This window comes from Neoarius graeffei, chromosome 26, assembly GCF_027579695.1.
Source record: "Neoarius graeffei isolate fNeoGra1 chromosome 26, fNeoGra1.pri, whole genome shotgun sequence".
In the NCBI taxonomy this organism is placed as follows: Eukaryota; Metazoa; Chordata; class Actinopteri; order Siluriformes; family Ariidae; genus Neoarius; species Neoarius graeffei.
The window spans coordinates 26,177,185-26,205,160 of record NC_083594.1 but is presented as its reverse complement, the minus strand read 5'-3'; the positions used below and the strand labels follow the sequence as shown (position 1 = coordinate 26,205,160).

The 27,976-nt window shown below is 43.1% G+C and overlaps 1 protein-coding gene across 1 annotated transcript in view; it reads right to left on the bottom strand.

Annotated features, from left to right (window-relative positions):
- Positions 1-2,900: 2,900 nt before the first annotated feature.
- Positions 2,901-27,976, bottom strand: part of gls2b (glutaminase 2b (liver, mitochondrial)) — a gene marked incomplete at its 3' end in the record, with an annotated part of 70,391 nt that continues 45,315 nt past the window's right edge. Inside the window, exons 15-20 of the mRNA XM_060910187.1 lie at positions 26,717-26,809; positions 12,883-12,944; positions 12,718-12,794; positions 12,023-12,086; positions 11,572-11,646; positions 2,901-2,997 (exon numbers count right to left, since the gene is read on the bottom strand). Coding sequence (XP_060766170.1) covers positions 2,901-2,997; positions 11,572-11,646; positions 12,023-12,086; positions 12,718-12,794; positions 12,883-12,944; positions 26,717-26,809 — 468 coding nt within the window. The remainder of the gene's footprint in view (positions 2,998-11,571; positions 11,647-12,022; positions 12,087-12,717; positions 12,795-12,882; positions 12,945-26,716; positions 26,810-27,976) is intronic.

Genomic DNA, 27,976 nt, shown 5'->3' with positions numbered 1-27,976 from the left:
TTGTAGCATCACACTTTGCACTTGCCGAGCCATTCCCTGCACGATATAAAGTTTCTCATGCCTGGTGGTGTAATCCGCAGGCTCTTTGCAGTACATGCACAGACCGGCCATTCCTTATGCCATGCACTTCACCTGCCTTTACACCCATAGCTAGTTTTTAAGCAATAGGCCATGTTTGTTTTGGGTCTTTGTTTTGTTTTGCTTATTTGTTTTCTTACCTATTTTTCCTGTTCACCTTATAATATATGTAACCCAGCATGGGGGCATGCTGTTTGTTGGTGGGGGGAGAGTGTAAGGTCCTCTAAAATAACACTGTATTTTATACTCTATATTGGATTGCCCTATTTTCTGTGTAATTAACTCCATTTACCATAATGCCTTGTGGTTTGGAATATTTTCACTGTTCTGATGTGTTGTGACGTTCTGTGCATTCGGACCAATCAGACTTATTTGCTCGTTGTAGTTTTATTTGAATTTTGATGTCAGCCAATGGTAATTGGTATATGTTTAATGCCCGCGAGTTCGCGGGCTTTTTGAGATGTTTCATCACTTCGCGAGGGAGAAGCTCACGGAGTTCCCGCCTGCTGCCGAGCAGAGAGAGATCGCGTTGTTTGTGAGCTCTATTTCAGCACTTATTTTGCAGACAGTTTTTTTTTTATAGTTTGGTCTGCTTGTGGCCATAAACTCCGGTGTCACTCCAGTGAGTGATCTTGCTGTTTTTTTTTCTGCGGACACATCTGCCCTCTGTGCTGTGCCCACCGGAGCGCTTTCGTCAGTCCCGGGAACTCACTGTGTCGGGTCTGGGACCCAGCCCGCTACCGAGGGGTTTGGGGTGAGCAGCATCTTATTCGAGCGAGCTAACCCACAGCAATAGCTAGCCCTCTGCTCAGGAGCATCTGCTGCGTGACTGTACCGACATCTGTAACCTGATCCGTCTGGTTTGACCGGTGGATTGTGAGTAACGCGAACCCACACTTACACTGACACACACACACACACACACACACACGCGTTCCTCTGGTCTCGCCTGGATAGCCAGCGTTTTAGAAGGGCATTGCAGCGGTTGCTGTTCTGTCTGCAGTTCACAGAGCTGCCACCTGTGCACCAACGGGCCCCAACTGCGCGCGCGTTTTTCTTTCTTGTCCACTTCTTTTCTTTTGATACTTTACCCAGTTTTATTTTCTTACTATGTACTGCTGGTATACACACTGTTGATGTGCTATCTGTAACATCTCTATTATGTAGGCTAATTGTTTCCGCTCTTCTTGTGCCGGTGTTACTATTTTCTTGGTGATTACATTGCATGCTTCTTTGGGAGCATTTATTGTCAAATACTATTATTATTATTATTATTATTATTATTATTATTATTGCTTATTAATAAATATAATCATTATTATTTAATTATATCTTGGGTGTATTGGCTGCTCATTTGGTTGTTTATATTTGAACATTCTGACATGCACACTGCAGACTAGCTATTAGTTCTTTCACTCATGCTACTGTTATTTTAAAGTCTGAGGAAATACACCATACACTAGCTTCAAAGGTAAGTGTAGTATTTTCGCAGTGGAGGCACCGCGCTGTTAAATTTATCATTTATTAGATTTATGCTTATTATTCTCTCTCTCTACTCATACTTGTACCCTTATGGTATCAGGAATCTCAGCCAGCTCACCACTCCACCGCTGAGAACTTAGGACCCTGTTGCGCCATTATTTATTGGGATTTAGGGTAACTCTTTAGTAGCCTATAGCCTACTGTGCTGGGTAATCAGCACCTGTCCAAAAAAAAAAAAAAGGGGGTTACACTACTATTGACCTTTAAAGCACTAAATGGTCTCGCACCACAGTACCTGAGTGAACTTCTGCTCCTCTATGACCCGCCACGCCTACTTAGATCAAAAGGTGCAGGCTATCTGCTGGTACCTCGTATAGTGAAGGCTACATCAGGGGGCAGAGCCTTTTCTTACAAAGCCCCACTGTTATGGAACAGCCTTCCAAGTAATGTTCGGGAATCAGACACAGTCTCAGCATTTAAGTCTAGGCTGAAAACATATCTGTTTAGTCAAGCCTTTTGTTAATGGTGTTTATGAGGTAAAGGAGTAGATCTGGAGGGTCCTCAGACATAGAGTGTTTTGGTAAACTGGGATGTATGGATGCTGTCAGTCCCCACTCGCTTGCTCACTCGAGTTTGTTGACGGTGCAGTGGCTGGCTGCTTTATGTCCCGGGGCTCCCTCATGCCTGTGTTACCTTCTGGCTCTCTCCTTTTAGTTATGCTGTCATAGTTAGTTGCCGGAGTCCCTGCTTGTACTCGGTGCAATATGTATACTGTTCCTACTTATTCAGGTGACATTGGGCATACCTAACCACCTGTGTTTTCTTTCTCCCCCCCCCCCCCCCCCCCCCCCCACCACCCCAAATCTGTCCCTCTGAGTTACATGGAGTCAACAGGAAATCTTTTGGTGGAGACGGTGGGGACCTCGACTGGCTATCGTAGCCTGCAGGGAATCGGCCGTCAGACATTCTGTCGCATGTCCCAGACCCGGTGAAATGTAACTGAATTGTCTTGGCCAGGCCTAAGGGTCCCATCTGCATCTCATCATTGCTGAGGAGTGTGCTCCCATCACCCAATCAAGCATCCAGCCAGAGCAGGTCATGATATATTTTTTACCATATTAACATGCCATTGTGCGTCATGCCTGATGTAAAGACTCTCGTCTCTGCGAGCCTACCACACAGATTTAATACTTGTCATTTTTAGGGCATACCTAACAACGTGTTTTCTTTCTCTCTCTCTCTCTCTCTCTCTCTCTCTCTCTCTCCCCCCCCATCTGTCCCTCTGAGTTACATGTTGATCCTGGGATTGAGATGCTGGCCTCTTCTGCCCCTCGGACCTGCTTGATCCATCCTGGTGCCCTGTGTCTGGTCGGAGTTTTATCGCCCCACTCCTGTGAAGGACGGCCCCATGAGGACAGTTGAGGGTTATACCTGTTAAAACTGTTAATATTATAGTCAGGCTGTCTGTTGTTGCCCAAATGAGGATGGGTTCCCTTTTGAGTCTGGTTCCTCTCGAGGTTTCTTCCTCATGTCGTCTGAGGGAGTTTTTCCTTGCCACCGTCGCCACAGGCTTGCTCATTGGGGATAGATTAGGGATAAAATTAGCTCATGTTTTAAGTCGTTCAAATTCTGTAAAGCTGCTTTGCGACAATGTTTATTGTTAAAAGCGCTGTACAAATAAACTTGATTTGATTTGATTTGTACACTTTTTATATCCACTGTACTTACCTAGTCAATACTAAGGAAGTTCAGCTGAAGAATTCAAACAAGGTTCTTCATCAAAGTCTTAAATACATGACTTGTTCTTAAGGCATACATATCCATCTATTATCTGTAATCACTTATCCTGTGCAAGGTCACGGGCAAGCTGGAGCCTATCCCAGCTGACTATGGGCAAGAGGCAGGGTACACCCTGGACAAGTCACCAGGTCATTGCAGGGCTGACACAGAGACAACCAACCAATCACATTCACACTCTCAGTCAATTTAGAGCCACCAATTAGCCTAACCTGCATGTATTTGGACTGTGGGGGAAACCGGAGCACCTGGAGGAAACCCAGGCAGACATGGGGAGAACATGCAAACTCCACACAGAAAGGCCTCCGTTGGCCATTGGGCTTGAACCCAGAACCTTCTTGCTGTGAGGTGAGCATGCTAACCACTACACCACCATGCCGCCCTGCATGCATATCCATTCATATACAAATAGAGCACTATACTGTATGTGTATTTGTCTTCACATATCATTATCTTTACTTAAAGGTTCTGACTGTAAAGTTGAATTCTGGGCAAAATGTTCTATTTTTGTTGCTGTTGGAGTTCCACTGCTGCACACACCGTGTATCCAAAGTTTTGTCGAAATAAAATGCATCCCACATTTTACGATTCAGGAGATTGCCTGAGCAAGTGAGCAGCAATATCACATGACCACCATGGGGCATGTTTGCCCTACTTTTAACCAAAATAAGTCAGCATGGGGAAACATGGCGGACTATGCTCTCCCACCAACTAAAAGCCAGCGGAACAGAAAAGGAAAGCCTGCCTAGTGAGTGCAACTGCAAGATAGAGCAAGGTTAGATGGCATGTCATTTTTCTGGACAGATAACTAAATCATTCTAGCTAGCAATTAGCTATCTTAGCCTTAGAATGCATGGGCTTGACTCCACGATAGCGAGTATGGAGTTATACACCTAAATGTTTTGATCTTACAGAGAAAGAAATAACACAAAAGCAGTAACTGAGAATATATAATATATATATATTCATCTTTTATTTCACAGATCTATTCATGAATGTCAACCACAAATTACATATTACATTCAAAACTCTCCGAGGTCGATTATAGAGTCACGATTTTATCCATGCGTCGCCATCTTGGTGTGACGCAGTTCCATAGTTATACTAATTAGTTAAAGCTCCTCGCATTCAGCTGTTTCTGTAGGACCATACTGTTTACCTCAAGAGGTAGGATATTCTGTCCCAAAACTGAGAAAAGTGACCCTCAGCACATCAAAATGATTACATCTCATCTGCATGATATTGTTCTTGTAAGACATAGGAAAATGCCATGCACAATAAAAAAAAAAATTTGAAAATTTCAGATGACTTTGCAGTCAGCACATTTAATGTCATACAAGAGTAATTTTACTAACATTGTAAACTAATAATTTCCTATTAATTTATTCTTAATAAAAGTATGAAGAAGCTAATTCTAATATAGTATAACAGCATACACTCGGACACTGAGTGACACTGTGAATAAACATGTTCCAGCCATCTGTAGTGCAATAAAGAATGCAGCATTCACAGCCATTTTATCTGACACCAAAACATATTTGCTTTCAAGATACTGATTAAAGGGCCGAGGCAAAGGTTTTCAATTTATGTACATTTGAAACTTTATATGTTAAAAAAACCCTCTGTAATTTTCTACTGGTCCAAAGAAGTATTGTTAATAAGTAATAATTAAAATAAATTAGAATAAGTTAGTGCGGATCGCGGCGAATTTCTGCTCTTCGATTTTCGTGACCACTCGGCGCGTGATGTCATTCATGGCAAACAAATCGTTTGAGTTGAGTCCACTTCCATTTATTTGCATTGCCATTCAGCTTGAGTGCAGACGTGCTTTCGAGAATTTCCTGTTATGGGTGGCGAGATGTGGCGAGTTTGGATCCAAAAGCAGAACACAGACCAGAAAATCCAATAAATAAAAAAATTATTTAATTGAAGTCAAAGAGTAAATGAACAAAAATAGCAAAATAATCCAGACAAAAAACAAGGCAGGCAAGGACAAAAATGCTAGCGTGAAAAAACATGAAAAATAGTCCTGACAAAAACATAGCACAAAAACATAGCACAAAAAAACATGAAAAAAAAAAGACAAGACATGAGTGCAAAAAACTGTGGCAATGAACAGGTAAAACAGATAGCAAAAATCCAAGAAGCAATAAGGGTGCAGAGACAACATGAAAAACTAACGAGACGTTCTGGCAAAGTCCCCTTCTGAGAACGGCGTTTAAATACACAGCATAGAAAACCAGGAAGTGAATACAGGCCAGATGGAAGTCCTGTCCCAGATCCAGATTAGCGCTGAACTGGGAGATAATAAAATCTCTGGAGTGGATGTCCGGGGCGGAGCATGACATTTCCAAAGAAAAAACATGCCTTATTGTTGTGCAGTGAACTGTAACAACAAGACCAGTTCAAGAAGAAGTTTTTACCTTTTTCTGAGAGAGGAGAAGAGGTGGAGAGAGTGGATTGTGTGCATGAAGCGAGAGGGTTGGCAGCCGGGTAAATACGCCACTCTGTGCTCCGATCACTTTTTGAAGTATCCCCATCTGTTGGAGAGTTTAGGTGTCAGTGTCGGACAGAGAAGGCTCAAACCTGACTTTGTTCCGACAAAATTCGAACACAAAATCAAGCAGTCAAAGAAGAAACAGACCAGCAACGCTCAAGCAAAAAAGGAGAAGATTGGAGGTAAACATTTTTACCTTTGCTTGCAATTGACAAGTCAAGAATCCTAAGGGATCCTGTACAATCATTGTGGAAATGAGACAAAAGGGATATTTCCTCACTTAGAGTAGGATATAAATAGTATAATGCTTGTATTACTCTTAGCAATATATTATATTGGCAATATAAACAAATCCACGTTATACAACCCCGATTCCAAAAAAGTTGGGACAAAGTACAAATTGTAAATAAAAACAGAATGCAATAATTTACAAATATCAAAAACTGATATTGTATTCACAATAGAACATACACAACATATCAAATGTCGAAAGTGAGACATTTTGAAATTTCATGCCAAATATTGGCTCATTTGAAATTTCATGACAGCAACACATCTCAAAAAAGTTGGGACAGGGGCAATAAGAGGCTGGAAAAGTTAAAGGTACAAAAAAGGAACAGCTGGAGGACCAAATTGCAACTCATTAGGTCAATTGGCAATAGGTCATTAACATGACTGGGTATAAAAAGAGCATCTTGGTGTGGCAGCGGCTCTCAGAAGTAAAGATGGGAAGAGGATCACCAATCCCCCTAATTCTGCGCCGACAAATAGTGGAGCAATATCAGAAAGGAGTTTGACAGTGTAAAATTGCAAAGAGTTTGAACATATCGTCATCTACAGTGCATAATATCATCAAAAGATTCAGAGAATCTGGAAGAATCTCTGTGCATAAGGGTCAAGGCGGGAAAACCATACTGGGTGCCCGTGATCTTCGGGCCCTTAGATGGCACTGCATCACATACAGGTAGGCTTCTGTATTGGAAATCACAAAATGGGCTCAGGAATATTTCCAGAGAACATTATCTGTGAACACAATTCACCGTGCCATCCGCCATTGCCAGCTAAATCTCTATAGTTCAAAGAAGAAGCTGTATCTAAACATGATCCAGAAGTGCAGATGTCTTCTCTGGGCCAAGGCTCATTTAAAATGGACTGTGGCAAAGTGGAAAACTGTTCTGTGGTCAGACGAATCAAAATTTGAAGTTCTTTATGGAAATCAGGGACGCCGTGTCACTGGGACTAAAGAGGAGAAGGATGACCCAAGTTGTTATCAGCGCTCAGTTCAGAAGCCTGCATCTCTGATGGTATGGGGTTGCATTAGTGCGTGTGGCATGGGCAGCTTACATATCAGGAAAGACACCATCAATGCTGAAAGGTATATCCAGGTTCTAGAGCAACATATGCTCCCATCCAGACGATGTCTCTTTCAGGGAAGACCTTGCATTTTCCAACATGACCATGCCAAACCACATACTGCATCAATTACAGCATCATGGCTGTGTAGAAGAAGGGTCCGGGTACTGAACTGGCCAGCCTGCAGTCCAGATCTTTCACCCATAGAAAACATTTGGCGCATCATAAAACGGAAGATATGACAGAAAAGACCTAAGACAGTTGAGCAACTAGAATCCTACATTAGACAAGAATGGGTTAACATTCCTATCCCTAAACTCAAGCAACTTGTCTCCTCAGTCCCCAGACGTTTACAGACTGTTGTAAAGAGAAAAGGGGATGTCTCACAGTGGTAAACATGGCCTTGTCCCAACTTTTTTGAGATGTGTTGTTGTCATGAAATTTAAAATCACCTAATTTTTCTCTTTAAATGATACATTTTCTCAGTTTAAACATTTGATATGTCATCTATGCTCTATTCTGAATAAAATATGGAATTTTGAAACTTCCACATCATTGCATTCCATTTTTATTTACAATTTGTACTTTGTCCCAACTTTTTTGGAATCGTGGTTGTATTATAGGGATTATGTGTGTGCCTGTGTGGTTTAATTATTCTTCAAAAGGGCTCTTATTTAGTATTACGAAGAAAGTAAGAATTTATCATAACTACCAGGATAAATCGTTTGGGCTTGAGTCTTGTTGAGGTCCGGGGTCACCATGATCAGAGTTGGCCGAGTCGCTGTCTGATTCCGAGGCCACACGGTCAAGCCAGTGAGCCACATTCACTGATTACTTCCCAACAGCCATAGGTTTATACCTGTATGGTTTCACATCTCAATATTCAATTTGGAGACTTCCTACTGCAAAATCGCTATCGCTTTCAGACATTTTACACAACCTCTCATGACCAAAGTCCGTACACGTGCTCAGTTCGCAAGTAAACACAGAACTGCTCCCAGTCTGTTTGCCTTGAATGACAGCACGGCGACTGTCCCCGGCGGTAAAAGTGCGCATAAGCAGTGTTGGGTAAGTTACTTTAAAAATGTAATTCGTTACAGTTACAAGTTACCTTGTTTAAAATGTAATTGTAGTGTAACTTTTTCAATTACTTTTAAAAAGTAATGTAACTAGTTACTTTTGGATTACTTTTTAATTACTTTAAGGTTTTAATGAATATTGACCCATGTTCACCATTTAATTTTTGAAAACCGACAGTGTGAACCTTAAAGCAGTACTAAGCTGAGAGGGAATTGCTGACAAGCAATCACAGGAGGTCCATAAGAGATGCTTGCACCGTGCATGTGATTCTCAGACTCCTGTCATAGGGGCCATACTCTTCTGTTCCTCCCCTAGGCTCTACCGTTTTCACAGTTTGCAGACTACACAAGCAGGTTCAGAAACCACTTCTTTCCCACAGCAGTCACCTTATTGAACTCTTCCCAAAGACCAGTCTTTCGTTCCCCTCTATCCACACCTTACCATCCATATAGTGTTCCTCTTCAATTCACATCTGTATAGCCCTATCTACAGTGGTATAGGATTACCTGTATAATGATTCCATCTGTATTCATCACATTTATTTATACCATGCTATTTTTCATTGCCCTGTGCATTGTACTGCCATAACTACATTGTACATACTCTGCACATACATGCTCTGCACATATAACCATCTTTACTTACACTAGCTGTAAATAACGGCATTTTGTCTCTAAATACTGCATTATGTGCAGTCTGCACGTGTTGCACTTGATTAGATGCCAAACTGCATTTCATTACTTCATACATGTGCAATGACAATGAAGTGTTCTACTTTAATCTAGTAATAAATAACCAAAGTGAGACTTTTACATCACATTTTATTTTTCTTGTTTTTCTCTTTGCTTGTAAAATGAAACATGGCACAATACAGTCCATCAAGAATTAAGACTGACGATGGGTAGTCAGTCATTGAACATTTAAGAGTCAATGGAATGTTGATTACAAAAAAATACAATAAACAATAAACACATTCAAGTGAATGGTAGTAGCCTAGCACGTAGCTAACTAGGGAAACGACATGTGTGCTTAACCGTTGTTGTGATATATGACATTGAATCAATCGTACATCATTATATTATGTTGCCCACTGGGATTAATAACAACGATGGTATGTAGGTGGGTGTCAGTTGTTCTAGAGCTGGTAGTTCAACATATTTCGTCAGCATAGCCTACCTTGCTGTTAATGTGCTTACAACCTCAAAATGAATGCCTTCTGATCGGAAATAAACCAGTGAGTTGCACTTACCTCTAAATGTTTCCTTAGGTTTGACATAGACTGCTTCGACGTGGACAACTTCTTGATGGCCGGCAAACACTGCTTGCATTGGACAGTTAAATTTTAGCCATTTTCAGTGATGTAGATGAAATGCTTCTTAAATTTCCAATGCTTGAAGGCGTCTGACATGACTGCTGCTTGAGCTGAACTGAACCGAACCGCGTGCTTCTTGCTGCTCGAGTGCTCAAGCACAGAAACAGAGTGGCGCTGCTGCTGGCAAACATGATAGGAAAACCCAGGACAGACAAGGAGCCGTGGCGGGAAACGGCAAAATTATGCGCAAAGCAATAAAAATATCCTTGCTCATGTCGCAAAGGTTTTTGTTTTTCAAATGTAACTAAAATTGTAATTCTCAGTATTTCCATAAGTAACTGTAACTGAATTACATATTTTCCTGTTGTAACTGTAACGAATTACAGTTACACTTTTTTTGTAATTAAATTACGTAACGTCGTTACATGTAATTCGTTACTCCCCAACACTGCGCATAAGTGAGATGTAAACAAACCTTCGGAACTTGCACAAACCAGTATATTTTAACCGTTTTATTAAATTTTAGGGTGCAAATTAGACACCAGGAAGATTGAATTCACTTTTTGGGGCGTTCTTCTAGAAAATAAAGTTGATATTCCACGTTCCACCTCCAACCCTTGCCTATGACCTTTAAGGCTAACTGGGAAGAAAATCGGACTCTGCTGATGTGATTTCATGGCGATGCTCTGTTTGTGGGAATATCTACAAAGAGCCTTTGTTGTATATTTAAGCTTCAGTCTACACAGGAAAAAAAATCCTCAGGACATACACTTGATTATTATAATGAGTATATCCTTTTATCCAACCAAGATTTACAGTATGAGTAAAATATTTTCTTAATTGCAGCTGGTATGTTTATTCTTGACCTGGCAACTCAGCTGGGACAGGCTCCAGCTTGCCTGCGACTCTGTGCAGGATAAGTGGCTACAGATAATGGATGGATGGATGTTTATTCTTTAAAATATATATGATATTTAATGTGACATGCACCACTTTCTTTATAGCAGTATACTAATGTTTTGTCACAGCCCTAGATCCAGTATGTGTCTGGGTCAGAGGTTTGTCTGCATACATGCTGTTTACAACTAATTGGAGTTTTCACTCAATCTTTCACCATAGATCAAAGCAGCAGGATTAAACACACACTGTCTTCAGTACAATGGCATCAATAAAATGCAAGAGCAAGTTACACTGTAAATCCGAATAAGTTGAGTTTACTTAAAAAAATTGAGGAAAGTGGTTGCCTTAAAAAAAATAAGTAATTATTAATGATTGAATTGAGTACCTTAAACTTACAATCTTCTGGTAAGTTTAAGGTACTCAATTCAATCATTAATAATTACTTATTTTTTTTAAGGCAACCACTTTCCTCAATTTTTTTAAGTAAACTCAACTTATTCGGGTTTACAGTGTAGAGATCTGTTCCCTTTCTTAATCTCCTATGTGAGACAAATGTCTTTACATTTAAATGTTAAATGTCTCATACATAAATTACAGTGACAGTTTTTAACACCAGACTCCAAAGCACACATTCAAATCAAATCAAGTTTATTTGTACAGCGCTTTTAACAATAAACATTGTCGCAAAGCAGCTTTACAGAATTTGAGCGACTTAAAACATGAGCTAATTTTATCCCTAATCTATCCCCAATGAGCAAGCCTGTGGCGACGGTGGCAAGGAAAAACTCCCTCAGACGACATGAGGAAGAAACCTCGAGAGGAAGCAGACTCAAAAGGGAACCCATCCTCATTTGGGCAACAACAGACAGCCTGACTATAATATTAACAGTTTTAACCCTCAACTGTCCTCATGGGGCCGTCCTTCACAGGAGTGGGGCGATAAAACTCCGACCAGACACAGGGCACCAGGATGGATCAAGCAGGTCTGCTCTGGCTGGATGAACACATTCACTGCCATGCAGCAGAGCCATGTTTTTGGCTGTCTCTTTCTGCCCCAACCCCCCAGGCCTTCTGATACTCCTGCAGAATCTTCACGATGCTGTCATGACTGGACTGCAGTGCATCATCCAGAGGAATGTTTCCCCACCTGGACACCAAAACACAATTATTAGATGATGATGATGATGATGATCCACAGGTAACAGGGATATGTAACAGTCCTTACATTTTAGCTGTAGCTAAATCTTAAATTACATTCAGTTAGGTAAACATATAGTGCACTATGAGAGTTACAGCTTAAACCCATGCAGTGCAGTGAACAAACCAATTTGCATAAAGTTAAGTTCTGCTGAACTAAATGACCACCACAAGACCAAACATATTTTGCTGCACCACATTCATTGTACAGACCTCTCTATTGATATGACTTGAATGTGGTACAGTTAATTTGCAAATGGACATACACCATAAAAATGAATAAAGGATGAGGATTTGATAGGGGTTTTTTTTGTAAACCCTCTGACCTGTCCTTCACAAAGGGGTTCACTTTACATGTAAGTGTTAAAAACTGCACAACCTCCACATGACCTGAAACAAAACAAAAAACAAATAAATTATATATATACACACAGTATATACATTATCTGTAGCCGCTTACCCTGTGCAGGGTCGCATAGAGACAACCAACCATTCACACTCACACCTACGGTCAATTTAAAGCCACCAACTAGCCTAACCTGCATGTCTTTGGACTGTGGGGGAAACCGGAGCACCCAGAGGAAACCCCCGCAGACACAGGGAGAACATGCAAACTCCACACAGAAAGGCCCCCGTCAGCCACTGGGCTTGAACCCAGAACCATCTTGCTAACCACTACACCACCATGCTGCCTATATATAGAACTGTTGCCTCACAGCAAGAAGGTTCTGGGTTCAAGCCCTGTGGCTGACGGGGGCCTTTCTGTGTGGAGTTTGCATGTTCTCCCCGTGTCTGCGTGGGTTTCCTCCGGGTGCTCTGGTTTCTCCCACAGTCCAAAGACATACATGTTAGGCTAATTAGTGGCTCTAAATTGACCGTACCGGTAGGTGTGTGTGTGTGTGTGTGTGTGTGTGTATGCAAAATTTATTTATTTAACAGAATAGTGGCATTCATTGTCATTACTATTTGCAACATATATAGAAATGCAAACATATTCAACAGTTATTAATTACTAACATACCTTCTGCAGCAGCAATGTGAAGCGCTGTACGACGGTCATAGTCCGTCTGGTTCAAATCCATAGAAGACAATGCAAACCTAAAAGAAGAGAGTTTTTTTTAAATGCAAAAACATGAAAGAGTTACAAGGAATCCAATACTATTCAATTAAATAAGCAGCAAATTACCTCCTGAGGGCTGAAACATCTCCACTATGAGCTGCAAACATCAGGTTCACCACAGACTTGTTCTAAAGACGGTCGATTAAACACAGAGATGAGAATATCAAAGTTGATTATTTTTTGAAAAAATTTATTTATAATGGGTGAATGTTTCTGTGTATCATCAGTAGAAGCAAATAGATTTTTACAAATAAAATATCCTTAATGTTTGTATGAAGATTACAAAATAATTCAACTACATTTAATGCAGTGTTGTTTATGTCCAGCAAATGGAAAATACAACTAAAAAGAGACATTAAAAGCATGTGGTTTTGACTGAAATGCAGAAAGAAACTTTAGGTATGGGAATTGTTCCACCTGAAATCACAAAGACTTGAAGATGATGATCATATTGATGATGATGATCATCATCATATGATCATATTGTATAGGTCTGAACTGTTATATAAAAGCTAGGGTAGGTCACTCTGGAGAAACCAGGAAAAACACACTTGATTTTAAGAATATCCAACTGAAAGATCCAGCTCCCTCCCTTTAGCCCTCTCTCCAAAGCCACTCCTCCAAATCACATGAACGCACACTGCCTGATTACTGCTGGAGGATGAGTTCACAAGAGTCAAGTCAAGTTTATTTGTATAGCACTTTTAACAATAAACATTGTCGCAAAGCAGCTTTACAGAATTTGAATGACTTAAAATATGAGATAATTTTATCCCTAATCTATCCCCAATGAGCAAACCTGTGGTGATGGTGGCAAGGAAAAACTCCCTCAGATGACATGAGGAAGAAACCTCGGGAGGAACCAGACTCAAAGGGGAACCCATCCTCATTTGGGCAACAACAGACAACATGACTATAACATTAACAGTTTTAACATGAAGTCAGTTTCATTGATGTTATAATTCTTCATTGATGGAAACTTGAGTGCAAAACTGTTCATGACAACTGCAGTCCTCAGCCATAAAAGCATTACTGTAAGTGTCCAGAGCGTCCTCCAGGTGTGACTTTCAACTGTCCACACGGGGCCGTCCTCCACAGGAGCGATGCGATGAGACTCCATCCAGACACAGGGCACCAGGATGGATCAGGCAGGTTCAGGTGACAGCTTGGTAGCCGATGACTGCAGGGTGTTGTGGGCGTACTCTGCCCATGGCAGCCAGGTGCTCCACGAAGTCGGGTTATCCATAGCCAGGCCTCGCAGGGTGGTTTCCAGGTCCTGGTTGAGCCTCTCCGTCTGGCCATTGGACTGTGGGTGGAACCCAGAGGAGAGGCTGGCAGTGGCTCTGATGAGCTTGCAAAACCCGTGCCACACTTGGGAGGAGAACTGGGGCCCCCGGTCTGAGATGATATCCTGAGGGAGACCAAAGACTCGGAAGACATGATTAAACATTAGTTTAGCAGTTTCAAGGGCAGAAGGGAGCTTGCACAGTGGTATAAAGCGGCAGGCCTTGGAGAATCTGTCCACTATGACCAAAATGACAGTGTTACCTTGTGACTCCGGGAGACCCGTGATGAAGTCGACTGCCACGTGGGACCAGGGACGCTGGGGAATGGTCAGAGGATGCAGGAGGCCCTGGGGATGCTGTCGTGGGTTCTTGCTTCTGGTGCACACCTCGCAGGAAAGGACGAATGACCTCACTTCCTTCTCCATGCTTGGCCACCAGAAGCATCTTCTCAGGAAGTCCAGGGTCCTTTGAGCTCCCGGGTGGGCGGTGAGAGGGGATGAGTGACCCCATTGGAGAACCTTGGCCCGGGCTTGATGTGGGACGTACAAGAGGCCCGGTGGCCCCATCCCAGGACAGGGGTCCTGGCGTTGGGCTCGTCAGATGGTCTCCTCAATACCCTAGCGGACAGGGGCCACAATCCGGGACACAGGGATAATAGGCCCAACTTCACTCTCCCTGTTGGTAGGAGCGAACAGCCTGGACAGCGCGTCAGGTTTGGTGTTTTTGGAGCCGGGGCGGTATGATAGGGTAAAGTCGAACTGACTGAAAAACAAGGCCCACCTAGCCTGTCGTGGATTGAGTCTCTTTGCTTGCTGGAGGTACTCCAGGTTCTTGTGGTCCGTCCAGACCAAAAATGGATGTTGCGCTCCCTCCAGCCAGTGCCTCCACTCCTCAAGGGCCAGTTTAACTGCTAACAGTTCTCGATCCCCCACGTCATACCGGGACTCCGGAGAACTCAGGCAGTGGGAGAAGTATACGCAGGGGTGCAAACCTTCCTTCCGAGTGTTGAGAGAGGACCGCGCCGATGCCGCTGTCCGAGGTGTCCACCTCGACGATGAAGGGTTGCGAAGGGTCCGGGAGGACCAGAATGGGTGCCGTGCAGAAGCGGTGCTTGAGGTCTTTGAACGCCTTTTCTGCCTGAGGAGACCAGACATACGATCCACCTGTCCCTTTGGTGAGGTCCGATATGGGCGCTGCTACAGAACTGAAGTTCCTGATAAACTTGCGGTAGAAGTTAGCAAATCCTAAGAACTGCTGAACCTCTTTGACGGACTTGGGGGTGGGCCAGTCCCGGACGGCCAGGGTCTTGGCTGGATCCATCTGGAGTTGGCCCGTCCGTACAATAAAACCCAGAAAGGAGACCTCGGGAACATGAAATTCGCATTTCTGGGCCTTAGCGAACAGATTGTTCTGTAGCAGCCTCTGGAGAACCTGGCGGACATGGTGGTGGTGCTCCTGTATGGTCTTGGAAAAGATTAGGATGTCGTCGAGGTAGACAAAAACGTACTGGGTAATCATGTCCCTCAAGACGTCGTTGATTAGGGCCTGAAAAACAGCTGGTGCGTTGGTGAGTCCGAAGGGCATCACCTGGTACTCGTAGTGCCCAGACGGGGTGTTAAAGGCAGTCTTCCACTCGTCTCCCTGTCGGATACGGATGAGGTGGTATGCGTTCCGTAAGTCCAGTTTGGTGAAGACAGTGGCACCTTGGAGCAGATCGAACGCTGTGGACATCAGCAGAAGGGGATAGTGGTTGCGTACAGTGATCTTGTTCAGACCCCTGTAATCAATACACGGTCGGAGCCCCCCATCCTTCTTGCCGACAAAGAAGAAGCCGGCACCAGTGGGTGAGGTGGATGGTCGAATGAACCCAGAAGCCAAGGCATCCTTGATGTACTCCTCCATGGCCTTGCATTCTGGCTGAGAGAGGGAAAACAGTCTGCCACGAGGAGGGGTAGTCCCAGGGAGCAAGTCGATGGCACAGTCGTAGGCACGGTGCGGAGGAAGAACGGCGGCCCTGCTCTTGCTGAAAACTTCCTTGAGATCCCAGTACTCTGTGGGAACTTGAGATAACTCGGTGAGATCAGGAGGCTTGGCAGGAGACACAGGAGAGCTGGAGAGCAGACAAGAGGCATGGCACGCAGGGCCCCATTCCACAACCTGGCTTGTTACCTAGTCTATGCGAGGGTTGTGGCGGGTAAGCCAAGGAAGGCCTAGAATCACTGGGAACTCAGGTGAAGGAATCAGGTGCAGGGATATTTCTTCCTTGTGACCTTGAGACTGGAGGAAGACTGGAGAAGTTACTTGGGTGACTCTTCCGTCACCTAAGGCTTGGCCATCCAGGGCAGACACAGACAGTGGGACTTCAAGAGGTGCAGTAGGGACATTGATACTTTGGGCGAAGTGAACATCCATAAAGTTTCCAGCCGCCCCGGAGTCTAACAAGGCCTGACAAGAGTGGACAGACTCACCCCAGGAGATGGAGACCGGGATGTAGACTCCTTGGCCAGGGAGTTCAGGAGAGAGGGTAGGCCCTGTCACAACCCTCCCTCGGCTGGACGGGGCGGTCCTTTTCCCAAGAGCTCAGGACATGATGCTTGGAAATGGCCAGGCTTGCCACAGTAGATGCAGCACTTGTCCCTCCTTCTGCGCTCCCTCTCAGCTGCGGAGAGACGAGTACGGCCAACTTGCATGGGCTCTGGACAGTCACTGGAGGAGGTTGATGGGCTCCAGGTTGAGGTAGTGAGGCCGGGGAAGCTCAGGACTCGGCGGCGCTCTCTAATCCTGTTGTCAAGATGAGTAGAATGTGAGATCAGAATTTCGAGGCCACTTGGACATCCGATAGAGGCCAGGCCATCTTTGATAGGGTCAGACAAACCATGGTGAAAGGCTGAAACCAGGGCTGCTTCGTTCCATCCGCTGACAGCTGCGAGCGTCCGGAACGCAATGGCGTAGTCCGCGACGCTTCCTTCTTGCTGGATGGACATGAGCTTCCTGGCTGCATCTTTACTGGTGTCTGCCTGATTGAAGACACAAAGCATCTCCTCCATAAACAACTTGAAATCAGAGCACTCGGGTCCCTGTCTCTGCCAAATGGCCGTTGCCCAAGCTCGTGCCTTACCAGCTAACAAGGTTATCACAAAGGCAATCTTGCGGCAATCCGTAGTGTAGGTGGTAGGCTGAAGCTCAAAGGCGAGTTGGCACTGGGTAAGGAACTCCCGGCACTCACCATGCTTGCCGTCATACCTCTGTGGTGCAGGAAGGCTGGGTTCGCGAGGTGAAGGAGACAGCGTGGCGGGAGGCACTGGAGCGGGTGCAGATGGTGGAGCAGGAGCCGGATCAGGAGATGTGGGCAGAGGAGTCAACTGTGCCAGGGTTTTCCCAATTTGCTGAAGCAGTACCTTGTGGCGAGCAAGGGCCTCATGTTGGCTCGTAAGTGTTCGTCCATGAGTGTCCATGGTAGCTCCGAAATGTGTTAAAGAAGCCATAATTCCCTGAAGGTTAGCCGGGTAGACCGTTGACACCTCTGCTGAGTCGGTCATGACGGAGTCTTTCTGTTAGGGTTTTGCTGGGATTTGAACCTGGGTCGCTGGTGTGATAATCTAGCAAACCCCCACTAGGCCACCAGGGGGATGACTCAAGTGCAGAGGCGTGAGGCAAAAGTAGAGTATCAAAAAACAGTTTATTTATACTATATACAATCCAATGGAAAAAACAAAAAGAAAATCCAAAAGCTCAGAAGATCAAAAAGGTACAAAGTCCAAAGAAAGCAAAAAATATCAAAAACACAAGGACACAGGCAAGATACGTGAGACAGAGGAAACTAGCACAAGACAGCATAGCATAAAGACTCCGTGACAAGGGAACAAACAGAGGGGTATTTATACACAAAACAATTAAGGAACAGGGCGGGGCAGGAAACAGACAATCAAGACAAACACAAAACACAGTGGCGGCCTCTAGAGGCCAAAACAAACATGACAAGATAAACATAACAGCGGCCTCTAGAGGCCAAAACAGTCCCAGTCCTAACACGTAGGGGTCAATTCCCCCAATCAAGGCCAGTTTGGCTGCATACCGTTGTCATGAGATGTCGTCTAATGTATCTATATACTTCTATTTGCTTGATTTTGCCGACAATGATCTTTATTTTAGAAAACTGTCTATATAACTTCATAAATTCGGCCGAGATAATGTAGCCGGTAGTGGCGATGGTCCGTTTTGTTTGCCCCCCAAGATGGCAGCTGGGGGGGCGTTCCCCGGAATGCCGTGACGTCAGTGAAAACTATCTATAGCATGCAATAAGTGCACTGGTGGATCACACACAGGTACGCAGGTTGGTAGGTGGGCAGGCAGGTAGTCTATCCAATCATTTCATTTGGACTGAATAAAGGCTTTTTACAGCCCTGCAACTGCCAACAGTGACAGATTTTGTTTTTATTTTTATTGTCAGAGCATTTGATTTATTCACTGTTATTGGGCTGAAAAGAGAATTTCAAGAAATGTAATGAAATTCTTGTGTAAAATAATATATTCTAGCTGTAAATAAAAGAAGTTAGACTTTTGTCAGACTTCGCGAGACTAAATATCATGCACTTTACCATAGACAGTAAAAACAAGATGTTGTAGATGGAAGTGTCATGTTGCACAGATATGATGTTATATTTAAATGTCCATTATATATTTTAGAGACACAAATATTTTACTGGGAAATACACCATTCGTATTCTTCATATGAACTACATCCAGGACATTGAGTAACGTATTTAACAGTCATTTCACAAAATCGAGTCTGCCATTCAACTTTTTTGCTAGGGTCCACACTTTTGGCTCAGTCCCAGCTCAAACACCATGAGCAAATCTGGAGAAATTCAGACTTTATAATGGGTGTCTATTGCGTTACACACCAGTGGGGCTCAGGAATTTAGAGTGTAGGCAGCCTGAAAAAAAAGCTCAAACTTTCTCATTTAAACTGTGTTTTCAGCCACAATTTTCACTCTACACACATAATTTTCTCAAAAGTAGTAGTCACACTTGTCCTGATTCACACAATGTGTCTACCTAAATGATAGGATTTACAGTTTTTGAATTAGAAGCCTGAAAGTAAGGAGAGGACAAGCGCGCTGCCCCATAGACTCCCATTATAAATGTGGCAGCGCTTGTACTGCAAAATCAGAAAAGTCACTCATTTTAACTCGCTCTAGTGTCCTCATTTTTTATACTACAGACAAAAAAATACATCAATGTGTTCAGGAGAGCCTTGTGGCACTCAATATGAAAGGATTTTGTGAATATCTCCTTCCGTTTTCATGTAAATCCCCGTTGTTTGGAGGGAGCACTCTGAGGAAAAACTGCACTTTCTGTGTGACACTCTGTGTCTCTGCTCTCAGGGCGCGGGTGGGGGAGGGGCTGCTCACACTCTCACACACACACACGAGGGAGGGGCTGCTCCCTCTCAGACAGAGACATGCCTGAAGCCTCATGGCAAGTCACACGTTGTCCCACACTCTCTTGCTTAGTTTGGCCAACACACCTGCTGCTTTTGCAATGTGCATGTCGATTTCTCTATCAAGTGACAAGTTGTTGGTGATGGTAGAGCCCAAATAAGTGAAGTGGTCAGTAACATCAAGAGTTTCATTGTCAATTCTGATTGATGGTAGTGCAGGGACATCCTGTCCCATGACTTTGGTTTTCTTAATGTTGATAGTCAGCCCGAACTCCTTGCAGGCATGGGCAAACTGGTTGATAAGGGCTTGGAGACCCTCTTCAGTGTGGGAAATCAGGGTGGCATCATCGGCAAACAATAACTCTCTGATGAGTACAGAACGAACCCTTGTCTTGACCCTCAGTCTGGCCAGGCTGAACAGTCTACCATCACTTCTGGTGTGTAGATGGACACCCTGTGTTGAGTGTCTGAATGAGAAGTCAAGCAGCAGCGAGAAGAAGATACTGAACAGAGTTGGTGCAAGGACACAACCTTGTTTTACACCACTCTGGATTGCAAAAGGCTCTCTGAGACTTCCCTGTCATAGCTGACCACATCCTGCATGTCTTTGTGAAAAGAGGTGATGATGCTAAGCAGCTGTGAAGGGCAGCTGATCTTCTTCAGCAGATGGAACAGACCTTTCCTGCTTACAAGATCAAATGCTTTTGTGAGGTCTATGAAGGCAATGTATAATGGCATCTGCTGTTCACGACACTTCTCCTGCAGTTGACGAACAGAGAAAATCATATCAACTGTGGATCTATTAGCCCTAAATCCACACTGAAATTCTGGATAGATGCATTCAGCAAGAACTTGGAGATGCATCAAGACTATGTGGGCAAAGACTTTGCCAGCTATGCTCAGCAAGGAGATACCTGGTAGTTGTTGCAATTGCTGCGATCGCCCTTATTCTTGTACAAGGTGACTATTTTTGCATTTCACATATATATAATAGGTATATATACATATAATAGGTACCCTATTTTCTCTCCAGCAGAGACACAAGAGCTTGTGTAGTGGCTTTAGTAGGGTTGGCTTCCCACATTTGATAATCTCTGGCAGTATGCCATCCTCGCCTGGTGCTTTTCTGCTGGATAAGGCTTCGCTGAGCTCTTCCACAGTGGGCTGTGAGTCCAATTCCTCTAGGATGGGAAGGTTCACAATGCTGTCAAGTGCTTCTTGGGAGACAAAATTTTCTTTCAAGTTGAAGTCCAGGTAGTGCTTGACCCATCGGCTCATTTGCTTATGTCTGTCAGTAATCACCTCCCCAGACTTGGATTTTAGGGGTGCAGTCTTCTTTGTTGTTTTGGCAGTTGCTTGCTTAATGCCCTCGTACATGCTCCTGATGTTACCAGTGTCTGAAGCACACTCAGACACTTGCAGGCATGGGCAAACTGGTTGATAAGGGCTTGGAGACCCTCTTCAGTGTGGGAAATCAGGGTGGCATCATCGGCAAACCACCTGTGTTATCTGCAAGTTGGAGCCACTAGGTGTTTGCACAGTGATGTGCAGTTTGCTGGGCCTTGCGGCAAGCAGCTCTCAGTGCTTGAAGATTATGCTGACTGGGATCACACTTGTAGCTGATCAGTTCACTATGCTTAGCATCAATGACTGGTTCTAACACAGGAATGTTCACGTCAAATCAGTCAGCATTCTTGCACTCCTTCTTGCTATAAGTCTTGATTACAATGGTGTAGATGGTATTCCAAAGAGACTTCCATCTACCTTCCACATCAGGAGGTTTGTTACTGGTCAAGGACACCTTAAGTTGTTCAATGAACTCCAAGTTTTTGTCTGGATAAGCAGTCTTGCTGATGTTAGTTCTTGGCTTGCATCTTTTCTTGGAATGGTAGAGTTTCTTTGGTTTTAGCTTTACCTTTGAGGTAATCAGGGAGTGATCAGGGTCGCAATCAGCACTGTGGTAAGCTCTGGTGTTGCAGACATTGTTTAGTGACTCACATCTAGTAATGACCAAGTCTAACTGATGCCAATGGCTGGACCTTGGATGTCTCTAAGATGCTTTGTGGCATGCCTTATTCTGGAAGTGGGTGTTTGTCACACATAGGTTGTGACAGCAGTATAGCTCCAGAAGCCTCTGACCATTCTCATTCATTTTCTCTATGCCCTGGTGACCTAATACATTTGGCCAGCATTCATGGTCTGCACCAACCCTTGCACTGAAGTCGCCTAGAAGAAAGATATGCTCTGTTGCTAAAATTCAATTGATAATGCTGTCGATATGCTCGTAAAACTGATCTTTGACTTCAGGAGCAGCAGTTAGTGTTGGTGAATAAATGCAAACAAGGTTAGCAGCACCCTCATGTAGCAGGGCGAGGATTCTCTCAGTGCCACCCACTGGAGGTTCAATCATGGGTAGCAAGGTGTTCCTGATGGCAAAACCAACACTATGTTCCCTGGTTGCCACTGCACTTTCTCCTTGCCAATAGAAAGTATTATAGTTTTTCTTCCTTAGAGATTTGTTGTCTGGGAGATGAGTTTCTTGCATGGCTGCAATGTCTATGTGCAGTCGATATTGTCAGTATATGTGTCTATATAGCAAGAAGAAAATTACACATTGGCTTGAAGATATGAAGCTTATCTTCTCATGTTGAAAAACTCATATTTTTCATATGAAATACATTGCAGATCTGAGTGACATATTTCTCGATATTTCACTCTGATGACATCACTCCCAGTGTTTTCCCGCTGATTTGATGTGCATTGTCAAAATGGCAAACCAGTTCAAAATTAAAATTCTTTTGATTAACTTTGGGTGGTAAAAGAGAGCAATTGGACTTGCTTGAAGATTCTTGTAGACGTTTCACCTCTCATACGAAAGGCTTCTTCAGTTCTGTCTGACTAGTAGGGAGTATCAGGTATTTATCCTCTCATGGATGAAAAGCTCATCTAAGGTGTCATTGAGTCATCCTGTTGGTGTGGGTCACTGGGGGCTGGATGTGAACAGCCTCAAGAGTCTTTAGGGTGATCAATGGATTGCCCATTAAGGTCATCAATGGAATGCTGATTCTCTCTGTCCTCCTGTGAGTCACTGAAAACAGCTGGGTTTTGGTGTGCATTCAGTTGTCTGGGAAGTGTGCCAAGGACTGCATTGTAGGTGGCTGATAAATGATGTCTTAGACCCCCACCTCTGTTCAGTGATGGCTGTTCCAGGTTGACAAAAATGGCTTCTTTAACTCCTCGCTCATACCAGCGATCCTCTCTGGCTAAAATGCGTATGTTGCAATCCTGAAATGAGTGTCCTTTGTTGTTAAGATGAAGGTAGACAGCAGAGTCCTGGCCTGAGGAACTGGCTCTCCTGTGTTGAGCCATGCACCTGTGAAGCAGTTGTTTTGTTTCCCCAGTATAAGTGTCTGAGCATTCCTCACTGCACTGAATTGCATACACTACGCTATCCTGTTTGTGTCTGGCTTGTGTTAGGGTGGACCAGTTTCTGCTTCAGGGTGTTACTGGGTCCGAAATGTACTGGAATGTTGTGTTTGTAGAAGATCCTCCTGAGTTTCTCAGATAGACCAGAAATGTAGGGAATGACAATGTTCTTGCATTTGTTCCTGTTATCCTCCTTGTCCGTTATGTTCCTTTTTCTGCTCTTGAAGAAAGACCAGTTGGGATACCCGCAGTTCTGAAGTGCTTTCTTGATGTGATTCTGCTCCTTTTCTTTTCCCTCTACCGTTGTAGGGATGTTCTGAGCCCTGTGTTGCAAGGTCCTAATGACCCCCAATTTGTGTTCCAGTGGGTGGTGAGAGTCAAAGAGTAGGTACTGGTCTGTGTGTGTGGGTTTCCGGTAGACCTCGATGCTAAGGCTTCTGTTTTGTCTAATGTGTACATCACAATCCAAGAAAGCTAGATTATTCCCACTGACGTCCTCCCGAGTGAAATTGATGTTGATATCCACTGCATTGATGTGCTTAGAGAAGGCTTCCACTTCATGGGTTTTGATTTTAACCCGTGTCATCCACATATCTGAACCAGTGGCTGGGAGCAACTCCTGAAAAAGTGGTCAAAGCTTTATGTTCCACTTCCTCCATGTAAAGATTGGCCACAATAGGGGACACCGGTGAGCCCCTTGTGAATCGGAAGGAGCTCCACTCAGACCTATCATCAGCAGTATAAACTCTGTCACCTATAACATTGCCAAACACCTAGCCACCATCCTGGCTCCTCTTGTTGGGAATACGCTACATCACGTCAAAAACTCCCAAGATTTTGCTACCAAAAGTTGCAGACCTCAAACTAGACTTGGATGAAACCATGGTTTCTTACGATGTCACTTCTCTTTTCACCTGCATTCCCACCACAGAAGCAGTCAAATCTGTTAGAAAACGACTCCTTCAAGACAACACCTTACTGGATAGAACGAACCTCACCACGGACCAGATTTGCACCCTGCTTGACTTCTGCCTGACTACCACTTATTTCCAGTTTAATGAAAGTTTCTACAGACAGAAGTATGGATGCGCCATGGGCTCACCGGTGTCCCCTATTGTGGCCAATCTTTATAGGGAGGAAGTGGAACATAAAGCTTTGATCACTTTTTCAGGAGTTGCTCCCAGCCACTGGTTCAGATAATGTGGATGACACCTGGGTTAAAATCAAAACCCATGAAGTGGAAGCCTTCTCTAAGCACATCAATGCAGTGGATATCAACATCAATTTCACTCAGGAGGACATCAGTGGGAATAATCTAGCTTTCTTGGATTGTGATGTACACATTAGACAAGACAGAAGCCTTAGCATCGAGGTCTACCGGAAACCCCCACACACAGACCAGTACCTACTCTTTGACTCTCACCACCCACTGGAACACAAATTGGGGGTCATTAGGACCTTGCAACACAGGGCTCAGAACATCCCTACAACAGTAGAGGGAAAAGAAAAGGAGCAGAATCACATCAAGAAAGCACTTCAGAACTGCGGGTATCCCAACTGGTCTTTCTTCAAGAGCAGAAAAAGGAACATAATGGACAAGGAGGATAACAGGAACAAATACAAGGACATTGTCATTCCCTACATTTCTGATCTATCTGAGAAACTCAGGAGGATCTTCTACAAACACAACATTCCAGTACATTTCAGACCCAGTAACACCCTGAAGCAGAAACTGGTCCACCCTAAGGACAGAATAGCCAGACACAAACAGGACAATGTAGTGTATGCAATTCAGTGCAGTGAGGAATGCACGGACTCATATATTGGGGAAACAAAACAACCACTTCACAGGTGTATGGCTCAACACAGGAGAGCCAGTTCCTCAGGCCAGGACTCTGCTGTCTACCTTCATCTTAACAACAAAGGACACTCATTTCAGGATTGCAACGTATGCATTTTAGCCAGAGAGGATCGTTGGTATGAGCGAGGAGTTAAAGAAGCCATTTTTGTCAACCTGGAACGGCCATCACTGAACAGAGGTGGGGGTCTTAGACATCATTTATCAGCCACATACAATGCAGTCTTTGGCACACTTCCCAGACAACTGAATGCACACCAAAACCCAGCTGTTTTCAGTGACTCACAGGAGGACAGAGAGAATCAGCATTCCATTGATCACCTTAACGGGCAATCCATTGATCACCCTAACGACTCTTGAGGCCGTTCACATCCAGTCCCCAGTGACCCACACCAACAGGATGACTCAACGACACCTTAGATGAGCTGTTCATCCATGAGAGGATAAATACCTGATACTCCCTACTAGTCAGACAGAACTGAAGAAGCCTTTCGTATGAGAGGTGAAACATTTTCAAGAATCTTCAAGCAAGTCTAGTTGCTCTCTTTTACCACCCACAGTTAGTATGACCTGGATGACTGAGAATCTTCACAGACATGTTTTGATTAACTTGCATATTTTTTTTTTGTGGATGTGTCTATATAATATAAAGAACATTACATAGTGGAGCAAAGATCTGAAGTTTATCTTCCCGTGTTGAAAAATATTTCACTCATTTACTGCACACTTGTAATATATACATTCACCACTTGAAGATAAACTTCATATCTTCACGCCACCATGTAATATCACACACACACGCACACATTATATATATATATATATATATATATATATATATATATATATATATATATATATATATATATTTTAAGATTCTGTTATAAGCAAGTGCTAATATATGTATATTTTAGAGCCTCACAGCCGCTCATGTCTTTAAAGGAAAATAATGCAGTCATTTCTTATAAAACTAGAACTGTTGGACTAACTAGCAAGACCCAATTTTTCAAAGAAAACCTTTTATTTGTTACCAAACTTCTGCTAAATTTAGATCAAATCTTTGTAGCTGATATATAGTGAGACAATTTGAATCTGGATCACATCCTATTCAGAAGTGTGAAAAACCCATATGCATTTTATCAGTTCTAGTTTGGGCATCACAGTCAATGAGCATCTTCTGACTGATAGGAGGAACTTAATCTATTTGGTGTCATGACAATATAGTCTGTCTGCAAGTTGTACAATTTCAAAGCAGGTCTGAAAAGGTTAATCCTTCTGTTCTGTTGGGGTCTAAATAACCCCAAAGCAATTTTTCTGACACAAAACCTTATGTGCTTGGATCCAAGGATGAAGCGAAAAACTCTGGGCCTTCTGAGTCAAGCTTACATCGAGTCCCTGATCCCAACCCAATATGACAGTCTTAAGATGTATGTTCTACAGTCTGTATCTAGGTCTAGACCCTTTGAACCACTCAATGATTTTTATGCTCTTATGGTGTCTCTGCTTGATTCTAATTTCTGAAATAATACTCATAATACATGTATATCACAGAAATAAAAATGATAAAAGCAGCAATGTTATCAGCTACCCTATTCTCACCATTCTTTACGTGCACTCTCATTTGCTATCAGAGTCCTCTGTTCTGTCAATAAAATATATTGTATACTTTATTTTATATAGATTAAATATTAAATGTTTAAAAATTAATGGATAAATTCTTGCTGTAGAATATAAAGACATGGACTGTGTTAATCAGACATCACACATTATTAAGACCTGATTCTTTATATCAGAGTTACAACACCATCTGCTGGACAAAAATCTCAATTACACTGATAGGATTTTGCAAAACAATATTGAAAATTGGTTTTCAATATTTGGTCTCACCCTTTCATCACCAGACTGTCGACGTGGATCCTGTTTCTTCGCAAAGTGTCTCAGATTGTCGTAATTATGGAAGTTGAACAGGGACACCAGTTCCTGATTGCAGAAAATATTTACACAGTATATCAAATCTAATGTCATATGATGCCTGGATCCTTAGTTTTAAAAAATGAACATACTTTCAGGTGCAAAATAGTATAACAACTAAAAGAAAATCTGATTTGGTCAATCATTCATTCAATGATTCATGACGTGCATTTAAAACTCCAGGTCAGCATTAGTGAATGACTCAAGTAGCAACTGAATAAACATTGTTTGTATTTCCAGATTCACTTCTACATATAAATATCAGATAATGATCATATGCATTAAGACACATTCAGTGTAATGAATAAAGATCATATTGATACAAATATATCTATCACTGCAGTCCATTCTGAAGGGATGTACCCTACATCGGGAACTTCAAAGGAGGACCACGCATTTCTAGTGGCAACCATCTCTGATGTAGTTACAAACTGAAGTAATGAAAAGTGTTTACTTTGAAGGGTCCTGAAAATGTCATTTTTGAAGGGAACAAGTAATCTACACTTTTCCCCTGGCCAATTTTTGCACTGCAGAAAATATTCAGCATAAAGCATAGGTCAAGTTCAAGCGAAAAACCATTCATACAGTCAAATGTTTTCAAAACCCCCATATTTTTGTATTTTTACATAAATGATCTCATTGTAGGGCAGCACAGTAGAGCACTGTCACCTCATAGCAAGCGGGTTCTAGGTTCAAACCTGCTGGCCTTTCTGTGTGGCATTTGCATGTTCTCTCCATGCCTGCGTTTCCTCCCACAGTCCAAAGACATGCAGATTCAGTAAACTGGCTACTCTAAATTGTCATAGCCTGTCTCTGTTATCCCCATGATAGATGGATGACCTGTTCAGGGTGTACCCCGCTTCTCACCCAAAGTCAGCTGATGATTGGGTCCAACTCACCTGCGATCCACAATGGAGAAGTAGCATAGAACATGAACGAATGAATAAATAAAATTTGAAAACCTAACAAAGAGAATGTTTATTGTAAAATGTTTAGTGAATTGAGAAATGTTGGAAGTGACTATTTTATTACAACAACAATCTCACACTTTAATCAGGCAGTTGTAGCGCAACACATATTTCTTATCTCATCTCATTATCTCTAGCTGCTTTATCCTGTTCTACAGGGTCGCAGGCAAGCTGGAGTCTATCCCAGCTGACTACGGGTGAAAGGCGG